The 12,659-nt window shown below is 36.0% G+C and overlaps 1 protein-coding gene across 4 annotated transcripts in view; it reads right to left on the reverse strand.

Annotated features, from left to right (window-relative positions):
- Positions 1-904: 904 nt before the first annotated feature.
- LOC126475254 (histone deacetylase 5) overlaps positions 905-12,659 on the reverse strand; it is a 454,388-nt gene continuing 442,633 nt past the window's right edge. For all 4 annotated transcript variants that reach the window (XM_050102967.1, XM_050102965.1, XM_050102964.1 and 1 more), the window contains 2 exons: positions 9,165-9,307; positions 905-6,815 (listed from right to left, as the gene is read on the reverse strand). In XM_050102967.1, coding sequence (XP_049958924.1) covers positions 6,755-6,815; positions 9,165-9,307 — 204 coding nt within the window. In that variant the 3' untranslated portion in view covers positions 905-6,754. The remainder of the gene's footprint in view (positions 6,816-9,164; positions 9,308-12,659) is intronic.

Below are 12,659 nucleotides of genomic sequence, written 5' to 3' on the forward strand. Positions count from 1 at the left end.
ACTGAAGGATATTTTTAGTTCCATCTAGTCTGTAGACTACATATTTACCTGCTCCAAGTACGTCTTCCCCCTGAAATCCAAGTGTTATTCTTTTAATGCAAAAACCCCAAGTTTTTACTGAGTTTTTAGTTTCAGAAACTGCAATTGAAACAAAAATCAGAATTTAACAACACAAATGTGTTTTATGTGTAATATTTGTATATTAAAAAAAAGATAATCTGCTGTAAATTTGGAAAAGATGCAGTTTTATCACTCCCCTGTAAAATTTAGAAAAACCGACTTCTGTTGTTTCCACATTCGCCGATTCAAATGTTGAATGTGTTTTTCTTATAATTTTAAGTTCAGTGGACAAATGAAAGAAAACAGACTAGACATAGTCTCAATGAATGGCATTATTTTTCTTGAATTCAATTTCAGGAATGTAACTCGCTCAAAATTTTATGACTATATTTCAGACCAATCACAGATATTGAATAACGTTAATTTCTCAGAGAAATGCAATGAATTCATAAAAATCCATAGATATCTACGCATACAGGTACAAGGTACTTATGTTTTACAATAATGTAATGTGAAATTTTAGCTTCAAGGTACGATGGTCTATGAAATGTGGGAGCTCTGCATTTTAGACCTTCAAGTCCTACATTTCCCTTTAGTATCCAATAAAATGCAATTTTATATTCCAGTTTTCATTAAAACAGTCCAGTAACTGTTTGCAGACAACACAGCTTTAGTGCAGGCTAATTTCTTTTTCAGTATGCTTAAGGCTTGCAAATAGGGCATCACTCTACTCACAAGTTACAAACATCTGGAACTACACTTGAACAACTCTTACGTATTTCCACACAAATGTTACAACATACCTTAACACAAATGAAGTGACTAAAGAAACCAATATACCAACTTTCATCAAAATGGAAAATTTATTGATACATAAAATTCATTAGCGATAACAGTAACTTGCACGCTTCTGCTATTGCACACAATCATGCCATCAACAAATGTAAACATGTATTCTGAAAGACACTGACAACATACGACAGCATTATAGCTCTATACTTAATAATATTAACATGCTCTGTGGTTTAGCATTTACATATGGCAACTTTTATGTGACATAAAATTGTTACAACATATTCATAAAATAGATATAAATTTAACAATATACATCCACATGTTAAATGTAACAAGCAACAATCAAAAGTCACTACATGAGCATAACAATGAGGACCTACAATCTTTCAAACATTTATATTTCATCCTCGAAAGAAGCTTGAAATACACAATGCGAGACTACATCACAAGTCATACATGTGAAACACGGTGAAAAAGTATATGAGATTCACTTAACAAGAGAGTAATTATACACTTGGTATCAAATTATTATTTTCACAGAATAATCTACACACAAAATATATATTAGAGATAGTGTGATTTATAGCATACCATATTTTATGAATTTAGATTGCCCAAGCAAATTCCTTCTGTCCTTGCTATACACACTGGTATAGTAATACATTTTAAAACTGAAAACCAGACCAAACAAACTCGGATTTAAATAGCAGGTATTTCTTTACAGTTATTAAAAATCAGGTATAAATAACATTGTAAAGGGAGGGGGAGGGGTGAGAAGAGGGTAGCGAAATTTCTATTCTGCATATTTCTTCAAGAGTTATGGGGAAGTAATGTGGAGGAAAACCATTAAAAACTCCTAGAATGACAGCAGGCACCTTCTAATTTATATAAACAGCATAAATTGTACTGCCAATTATATGCTACAGCCAGAATTCCATTTCCACAAAATAAAAGTACAGAAATGTTCTACTAATGAATAAGAAATTCCTGTCCTGTAACACATTCACTGCACGCGGTTATCGGCAGTAGGAAAGAAGGTCAAAATCAGTTGTTGGTACTGTAGATCAAGTAAATACACACACTGCTGATGCAATCTTATAATGTGGCACAAATACATACAGAATTACAGTGCATTCTGTGGAAAAACTTAAAGAGATGTAGTGCATTTGATGCCAACTTATGTTTCTTTTGTACAGGAAGTGTTGACATTGAGTTCTTCAAAGCTAGGTGCTTTTCTATGAAAGAAGAAATATTTGCAGCATATATAACGATATTTTCAGTGACAGCATAAAACAAATTTCTTTTCAATTACTATATAGTTTTGTTGCTTTTTATTGGTGTAACAACTGCCCAACTATATTGTTAAGTCCAGCACTGAAACAATGCCAAATGTCTGTAGATTTATATAGTATTTAAGGATCTCACAAAAAGAGATTCCATAAATGTGTCATTTTATGAATGTCTAAAACAGCCTGAAACACAAGCTTTATGTTTGGTGTGAAAAGCTTCTGAATCCTGAGCAGCTGAGAATTAATTTTGTGTCACAGTTCCAACCTGTCATCCACAGTTTACAATATTGTGGATTAACAACACATATCTTGTTAGTAACAGTTCTGAGGAGAGACAGGAAAGTACTTCTGCTCATAAATTTAACAACTACTGAAAAGTAGCTCTTGGTGTAGTTGACAACCACTGGAAATCCTGAACAGGACAAAATGTTAACACAAAATTGTTAGCAGTCAAAATAAAGTCAGACACAGAATTTTGCATATCAGACAGATAAATCTCACACAACTGAAGCTCAAGTTTGGTAAGCTGATAGCATTTATGCCACTCCTGTCCTATTGGACTGTCGTAAGATAACAACAAATACAAGAACTGATAGATCCACTTACAACATTTAAGCTCTATAGGTTACGGAAATCCTTATTCTTCTATAGAATTTCGAAGAATTCCCCTCCTAATCACTTTTAATCCTCACAACTATGTAACAAAACACAATCATCTTGCAACACTGATAGTTAAAACGGGTGGAAAATTATTTCCCCAATAATTAAGACTCCATTTCAGGGGGCTTTTAGGGATATGGTTAATTAAGATTCAATAGTTCTGCCATGATATTTTCTAGTACACCGAAAAATAATGTGGAGAAATATGCAACCTTCCAGTTCATTTTATGCACACTACTTTCATTATACGTATGATGACTTATTTATAAGAGCAAACCGTTAAAAGAAAAAGTTACCAGTGCTGTCATAAGAGACTAGGCGGCAGCATCTCTGATTACAAATCCTTCACACTGCAGCATTTAATGACAGAAAAATTTGCTGAATTGCAATTAGACAATATTATGACAACTTTATCATCCTCTTTTTTTTATACAAATTAAATCTGAGGGGCAAGGTCAGTGCTTTAAAAATTACGGATTACTGAAATAATACATTTATTTTAATTTTATTTACATTAGGTATCTGAAAATAAGGATTTATGTGAGCATTCCAACACATAGGCAAACTCACAAGTATTTCCCCACAAGCTTTAAGTGACATTCAGGTACCTGAAACATATTTTATTTCTTTAAATGTATGGAATGTTCCACTGTAACTTTTGACTAGAATTAACAATGTGTATAAATACAAGTACATTAATTTCAGTGTTCTCTGCCTTGGTTCCCCCTTTTTTATCAAGTGACATATACTTCAAAATATACTAACACACACACACACACACACACACACACACACACAAAAATTACGACCACTCTGATAGATGATCTAAGCTGGATTATGCAGCTTTATTTATATGACAGAATGGGTTGATGTGTTATATATTTATGACAATTGGTATAAATGAAAATTATTTTGAAAACCTTCCTTGAACACACATTTGAGGGATTTTATTGGTGTAATCTAATAAGAAACTGAAAAAGAGTTCCAAATCATTAATTGTGAATGTACACTACAAGAAAAGGAAAATACACTGAGAAAATCACTTACTTTCTCAAGAGTGAATGACTTTTCTTAGGCTAAGCTATGTGTGTTTAATTCATATGGTATGATTAATTAGAATGTTTATGTCAATTAGCACAATGTTCATACATATCTGTGACACACAAACCAAGGCAAAATCTGCCACACTTTCATTTGAGAGCTATCAGCGTAGAACTATTAACCATTTTTTTCTCACTGTGTGGTACACGTATTAAAAATTTATTCCATGTCTCTCAAGACCTCCAGGCAATAAGATATTAAATGCTCAGTAAAGATTAAACAATGTAATTACTTCCAAATGCAAAGCATTCTTCACAATGGTGAAGTTAATACAACTGGTATGTACAGAAGCACAAAAATTCAACCAAGTCAGGCTTATTTTATTGATTAACAAGATGCCCATCACACATTTCACACATGTTCTGTTGTCTGTAACTTTGTATTAAGTAACCAACTTGTTGAAATAGATACAAACTATCATAAGGACAAAAATACTTTTCCAATATTTTGTAGCTGATAAACTGTACACTTTCAATACTTGTGTCCTCACATATGTGCCATCACGAGACCAAACATTTTTCCTATTGTGCAACAGAAATATGGAAATATTCAGCAATTATATCTGCACAAACAGTCAACATAGTGAATGTGATACAGTTAGGTTTTAAGGTGATAAACAGCAAAGTCAGAAGCAGAAATGGCACAGATTTTGTGTGTGTGTGTGTGTGTGTGTGTGTGTGTGTGTGTGTGTGTGTGTGTGTGTGAAAGTATACTTAGTTCACTAAGTAAATGGAGAAGAGTCAATAATTACCAATTTCATGATCTCAACCAAATTCTAGCATATACATCTGTCTGCAAAAGTACAGCTAGAATATTATGTAAAGACACACAATGAATAAAATACAGTAGATTACCGTTACAAATAATGTCTGCATAACTAGGCCAGCAGCTAGGACAAACAAGGTAGCACAAATTGCTGTTCACCATGCTCAAGAAGTCCCAGCCGAACACAGGCACATGAGAGGGACAAATGTGCTGGTTGTATTTCCAAAACTACCCTCTACCTCCCTCCAAACTTCATTCCCTCTCTTCATGGCAAGGTGCTTCAAAGCAGTTATCAGTGCAATAGGAAAGAGGATTGCTGTGTTCTGTCGGAATGTATCAGTACGACAAAGGGAAAAAAAAAAAAAAAAAAAAAATTAAGAAACCTGAACTTAACATGAAGTAATGACTTGCATGTGCCTGTTCACTGCTGACAGCTGTCAGCAATTTTTTTACTTATTTATTTATTTTCAAAAAAGAAAAAAAAGAGTGTAAGAAGAGTGCCACGAGACATCAGTTAAGTGATGAAATACACTTCTTACGTTCCTGTAAGCTCAGATTTCAGGTAAGACAATGAATATGTGCAATCTTCACTTCTATTACAGATTCACGGCTACATAAATCAGGAACATTCAGTTCTACTTTCTCATACAGGAATGTCGGCATCTTACTTAGACAATACAGGCAGCTCTCATATATATACCATCATCACAACCATTTATAAAGCTCCTTCTCACAGTGAATGCAAACGGCTCATTATCGCATAAAATATTTGCAACTATAACAGTTATCTGTCAGATAAGAATAAACATTCTCTCACAACGACTATGGACAAACAGCACTTGCATTTATTAAAAGTTTAACTTTTCAATGACATTAAAGACGGTCAGAATTTATATGTAACCACATATACAAATCTGTATAACAACAAATAATATTTCCCATTAAAAATTTGATCAGTTTTTTCTTTAAATATATATGTAAAATCCTTGACATAAAAATAAATGCTCTTCGAATCACGCCTGCACATTTATCACAATTACCATATAATTTAGCATCTCTGACATACCGAACAAGCTTGTACAACATATATTATACGTCGAGGTACACCAACATGAGCTCAACATACTTGTCATACAAATACTATGTAACACTTATGGACATCTAACTAATTACTTTTGCAACTGAAATTTAAAGTACATAATTGTTATATCTTTTATCACAAAACTGGCTATTATATGCAACATCAATGTACGATTGCAACTCAAAACATGACGTTTAAAACGTCACTTGTATAATCCCACAATATCTGACAAAGACAGAAAACTCGAGAAATAAAGTGTCCAGCACTTCATAAACTACTGTTACAATAAACTGTCAACATTTACCATTAGGCTATCAGTTACAGCCACATATTCACGCAATATACATAAAAAAAATAATGTGTAACATCTGACACTGTAAAAAGACATTTATATATATATATATATACACATAGACACACACATGCATACATACAACACCTAATTTCATCAAATCATATTTCCTATAACTAATGTCTTTTGTATGAAATATTAATTACTTCACAAACAAATACTTCAGTAATAAATCTCCTTCTCAACTTCTTCACATAACAAGATACACTCTATGTAAAACAAAACATGCCAAAGTACTAAAGAAAATGTGTCAACAATACAACACGGAGAGATATGGATCATACAAATACGTTTTTCACATTCGTTGCATCTGAACAAAAGTACAACACTGAATCAATACAGTCAACCAGTGACGTCTTTGCTTTCTAAGAACCTTCTCCGAATCAAACACAAACTTTGTGTTTCTTTCACAACAAACTAGGGCATCACATACATCGAGCCCAACAATCAAAAGTATGCATCATACATTTTCCAATAAGGAAGCCACTGCTCAATGAAACATTCTTAGAGATTTTTATAGCTGCACACAGCTTGCAGCCAAAGTACAATTCCAATACACTGGGTACATTTTCAACACCCATTTACAAAAAGCCTGCCTGGTTTGCAGTAGCCATTTATAACAATAATATTTTAGAAATGTGCAGTGTCTGTTCACTTCGCATCATCCTGTTCCATAGGTTCCTCTGATGGCTCACGTGAATGTGGCGGTGACCTGCAACAACAATTTTCTTTGCAATAAGTGCTTTAGGAAATGTACAACAAGCACACATAAATGCTACATAAAGAAAAATGTTTCCACCTTTCTACATGCAGGGTGATGCACCTAACTTTATTGAACAAAACAACTTTTAACTTTAAAGATACTTGTAATCTATTTTCAAGTTAACATGCAGTAACCAGGGCTTCACAAAAAAGAGAACACAGCATTTTCACAATTTTGTTCATCAGCGAGATGTATACAAATTGGAACTTTTAAGGGGGGCGGGGGGGAGCATTCGTGGAAGGGGTGTAAAGTGTATGAATGATAAATTTGATTATTGCTAATCTATTAACACTGGTAATCATGTGAAGTACTCCCGGATTACTTTAGATGAGAAAAACGTGTATTTTAAAAACAACCACTGCTTCTCCTCTTACACTATTCGGACAGGAATCCATAGTCTACATGGAAATTGTTTTTATTTCATGGTATTGTGTTAGTGAATATCACAATTCATTCTAAATTTTCTCTTGTTTTTAACTGCAAATACTATTAGGGAGAATACATACTGGCGCACAAGTGTAAGAAACCCCAACTCCCTGAAGACATAGAAAAGTGCTACCTCTGACTTTTCTATCCTGAAGGGCATGGATAGAAACAGTTTATCATCAGTCATACCAGTAATACACCAAACCACACATTCCCATAAGTCCGCAATAGATTGAGGTCACGAAGTAAATGGAGCATTGACAGTACGATGACTTCCAATTCTAATGTGTGGTCTACCTGCTAACAGAGCAGCGATCTTACTAAACACCTCCCAATGTGCCACAGACATAGAAAAAGTTTGGGTCAAACTGAGTAACATGATTTGAAAACTTTCAGGCGATGGATCACCACCACTGATAAAATAACAGCCAGAGATACCTGACCACCAGCTTTTGCCAGGTAGAAGTGACATTTTACCTGAAAGTCTGAATGACAAGCAGTAGTCTCATAGATGCCACTGTAAAAGCAGAACGATTTGTCGACATTTTAAAAACTTCCCGGATATGCTGGAAGTGGAGGAATAAATGAGAATCACCCAGAAGAATAGAGATGAATGATAAACAGTAATATCTTTCGTATGCCACTTGTGAATGGTATAGAAACCAAACACTACTGCCTAATTTCAAGAAAATTTCTTTCAGTGCCCCCATGAGCATAGAGAGGGAGGCACCATGCAGTTATAGCTTTGGGGCAGCAAAGTATTCCCATTCTTAGCAAGGCAATGTGTGATACTAACTCGGCCATTGCTTGCGACAATTGATATAATCTGAGAACACTGGAGGAAAATGCTGTTCAGGTTCAGAGCCATGCTGTCGAACTGCTGAAGGGTCACAGACAAAAAAAACCTCTTACCTGCCTCTCAAGACAGCAATGCCAGCTGTGATTGTACTTCCGGTGAGTAGCAATAAGTCAATCTCACATTTGGTGTACCACCATATGAACCTCTGTGTAAACTTTGGCTACTGACGTGTCATCCAGACCAAATTATCCTCAGAGGGTGTCTCATTATAGGAGGCTTAAATTATGGTGTATTTTTTGACTTTTGTTAAGTCATCCACTTCAGATTTGCACTATTATTCCTTAACCAAAATAGCAGCTGATCGATTCTATCATTTTGTGTAGTAAGTGCGAACATGCGTCCAAGATGCTGATCTAGCTCCAGTGGTAAGCACAACAAGAGAGAAGTTTTGCATCATAGAGAAGTTTAACATTAAATTACAAGATGTCAGGCAATGTATTACTTCCTTCCACATACACTTCATGAAATTACAACAGTATGAAAATCACAGAAATTATAGCTCATGTGGAGTCTTCCCAGTAGTCATTCTTTCCCCGCATCATTTTCAAATGGAACGAGAAAGGGAGGAACTAACAGTGATATCAGAAGTACCCTACTCCACACACTGAAGTGACCTGCAGAGGATGAATGTCTATTAGATGTCAATTCAGATGCTCTTTTTGGTTGATAATTGTGGTCTGAAAGACTTCATTGTACATGTATGTCAACGACGCTAATTTTTTTCCCTTTCTCGAGCATAATATCTAATATTTTTAGTCTTAACAGATCTACAAATGTTACGTACACCTTTTTCAAGGAGAACTTTCTGCTACTCAACTCACATTACCATTTTTAAGAAAAATACATCAAAGTAATGGTATAAAATTGTGTTACAAACTGTGTCATAAGAGTTTTGGTTAGAAGTGTGTGCCACATATGCCGCTGCCCTCGTATCTGGCTCTCCCTTCCCCACACCACTACATACAATGTCTTGACCACGACACTTGGTATGGGGAACAGACAGCAGCACTTACTGCAGGCTGTTGGACTGGTGCCGCATCGACAGGCTGGCCATGGCTGACAGTGTCTCCGACTCCTCCGCCTCCTTCTGCGCCGCCTCCATCGCAGACCAGCTGACCGTGTGTGCTGCTCTCTTCAGGCAGGGCCAGTGTGACAGCTGTAAATGAGTTGCATCTCAGTCTTACCCATTTCCACAACCACACATTGTCTTTCCAAGAAATTCTACACAAAAATCTTTCTACACAAAAATCTTTCTTTCCTATACAGTTCCCCAACGGGGGCATTATGTCTTCACGTTTTCACAGTGAGACCACATCTCCAAGCATGCTGCAGGTTGTCAATTGGCACTGACACACCAGTTCTGGTGCAGAATGTTTATAGTAGAAACAATACTCGAGTAAAATAAAAGTTTTCTGGGTGGAGAGCTGTGCTGTGTAAAATAAAATGAATAAAAATGGCATTTCAACCAGAGCTGCTGCAACCAAAATATCAGTTTTATTCATTTAGTGACAGTTATTTTGCATCATGACAAATTTACACCCCAAAAACTTTTATGTGAACTGACAATCCTCAGTAATTAAAGCCAGTGATATTAGATTTAAAAGCAAATGCTTTCAAGGAAAATGTTAATTTCTCTAAATATTGTATATTTGAACATTTAAACTATGTGTGACACAATGGATTACGTGTAAAGTGACTGGCAAATCTGAAACTAAAGTAACAGCATCAATTGTAGTGTGTGGTGAAAAACTGAAGCAAAAATGAGACAGTTTATTCCAGCCATCAGCTTTATAGAACAGCAGGAAATTTTCAGCTTTGGACAGCATCATTTGCTGAACTCTGAAATCCTTACAGTAAGTGATTCTTTCCAATGAAATTGTCGTACATCCTGTATACAGAGCTTTCATCAGAGCCATGCTGAAAGCAGGGAAAATGAAAAAAAGATGAAGGATGTATGTTGTAGTGGAAAAATTATTAAATAAGTGGATGCTTTCAAATATCTAGGAAGTAAGCCAGCCAGAAAAGGATACACACAGGAAAAAATTTCAGTGAGGATAGAAAACTCCTCAGAATTTTGTTACAGTGTATCAGATATAACTAGGAGAATACAGCTACACAGATATTCCTCAAACTACTGTACAGTGAGTGACAGAGGGTACCATTAGTCATTTCCTTTCCTGTTCCACTTGCAAACAGAGCGAGGGAAAAATGACTATCTATATGCCTCCGTATGAGTCCCAATTTCTTGTATCTTATCTTTGTGGTCCTTACACACAATGTATGTTGGCAGCAGTAGAACTGTGTGGCAGTTAGCTTTAAATGTTGTTTCTTTAACTTTTCTCGATAATATTTCTCGAAAAGAACGTCGCCTTTCCTCAAGGGATTCCCATTTGAGTTCCCGAAGCATCTCTGTAACACTTGCGTGCTGTTCAAACCTACCAGTAATAAATCTAGTAGCCCGCTTCTGAATTGCTTTAATATCTTCTTTCAATCCGACCTGATACAGATCCAAAATACTCAAGCAGTACTCAAGAATAGGTCACACCTGTGTCCTGTACACAGTCTCCTTTATAGGTGAATCGCTCTTTCCTAAAATTCTCCCAATAAACCAAAGTCTACCATTCCATTTCATATTGCTTTGCAACGTTATGCCCAGATATTTAAAAAGAGTTGACTGTGTCCAGTATGACACTAGTAATACTGTATCCAAGCACAATAAAATAAAATAAAACAAAAAATACAGATTTGTTCTTCCTATTCTTCTGCATTAACTTACATTTTTCCACATTTACAGCAAACTACCTTCATCACACAAACTGGAAATTTTGTCTAAGTCAACTTGTATCTTCCTACAGTCACTCAACTTCGACACCTTACTGTACACCACAGCATCATCATTAAACAACAGCAGGTTGCTGCTCACCCTGTCTGCCAAATTATTTATATATACAGAGAGAACAACAGTGGTCCCATCACACTTCCCTGGGACACTCCTGATGATACCCTTGTCTCTGACGAACACTCGTCTTCGAGGACAATATACTGGGTTCTATTACTTAGGAAGTCTTCGAGCCACTTGCATATCTGTGAACTTATTCCATATGCCCGTACCTTTGTTAACAACCTGCAATGGGGCACTGTGTCAAATGCTTTCCAGAAATCTATAAATATGGAGGTAGCCTATTGTGCTTCATACAAGTTCACAGTATATCATGTGAGAAAAAAGAAAATAGCTGCCAAAGCAAAGATCATGATATAAAAATCATACTACCTACCAATTAATAACACTGGATCAGAATGCCGGGCCTGGACACAAGGGATCCTGTGGAATCATATAAAACACACTTCAGGTCAACCCCCCTAAAAAAAACTCTGGAGAGAACTGGGAGGGAGGGAGGGAGGGAGGGAGAGAGAGAGAGAGAGAGAGAGAGAGAGAGAGAGAGAGAGAGAGAGAGAGAGAACCAAGAAGAGCTCTAGTACTGACAGAATCCAGAAGAAGAAGAAGAAGAAGAATTCATGGTGTGTAAGCGAAAAAAAGAAGAACAAGCCTGGGTTTCCTGGTAAAAATACACTTTCTCCCAGGTGAAAAATACACTTTTTCCTGGGTAAAAATACACTTTTTCCTTGTTGGGAGCACATTATTTTTGTGTTACGTGACAATACTTTCCCTAGAGCTGTAAGACTTATCAATCCTTAGTGTGGTAAATGTCTTACACCGGGGCACGGCAAGCTACTAACTGCTGCAATCGCCGATTACAGTTAAAGATGACACACTTTTTTTTACATTTAAACATCCTTGGTATATAATTTTTCTACAATTTCAGTTGCCGGCATACTTCATACTTGTAAAACACACTATTAACCTGGGGGTATTTAAGACATTAACAGCTGTCAACGTGACAGGTGCCAGCATGGAAGGCCACAGGGGTTGTTCAGCTACACGCTGCACTCCTGTAACTTTCCAGCAACAGCAATTAATGGTGCGCACGCATCCCATTGCAAGGTCCATCCCTCTCTTGCTTGCACTAGAGGAAGATAAGGAGGGCTATGCAACTGATAAAGGCAGTTGATAATTGTGTAATGCCAATGATTCTCCAACTCTTCTCAAGACACTTGTATTAATTCTTTCATGCACTACAGTGTTAAAAGTGTTCAGCGATAAATCACAGCACATATTTTAGTACATAATAGTATTTATTCATTATAGTTTTGTGAACAGGTATATTTTTAACGAATTTAAATTAGTTTCTGCATAGGTGTGAAGTTGGATTCCTGAAGTAATATGGATGAAGTAGTGGGCTCCTAAAATGACACAAAGATATCAGTTAGTAAAAATGTGTGCTGGAAAGTCTGTGGAAACATCCATTTGGGGGACCTAGTTTTGAAGGGAAAAGTGACATCATCGAACAGGGACAGCCTAAACTAAATCTTCCACATTTAAATTCAGTAACTAAAAATTTTGTCAGATATTTTCAAGAATCTTGGTACTCCTCTTACAAATGGTTGTG

This window comes from Schistocerca serialis, chromosome 4, assembly GCF_023864345.2.
Source record: "Schistocerca serialis cubense isolate TAMUIC-IGC-003099 chromosome 4, iqSchSeri2.2, whole genome shotgun sequence".
In the NCBI taxonomy this organism is placed as follows: Eukaryota; Metazoa; Arthropoda; class Insecta; order Orthoptera; family Acrididae; genus Schistocerca; species Schistocerca serialis.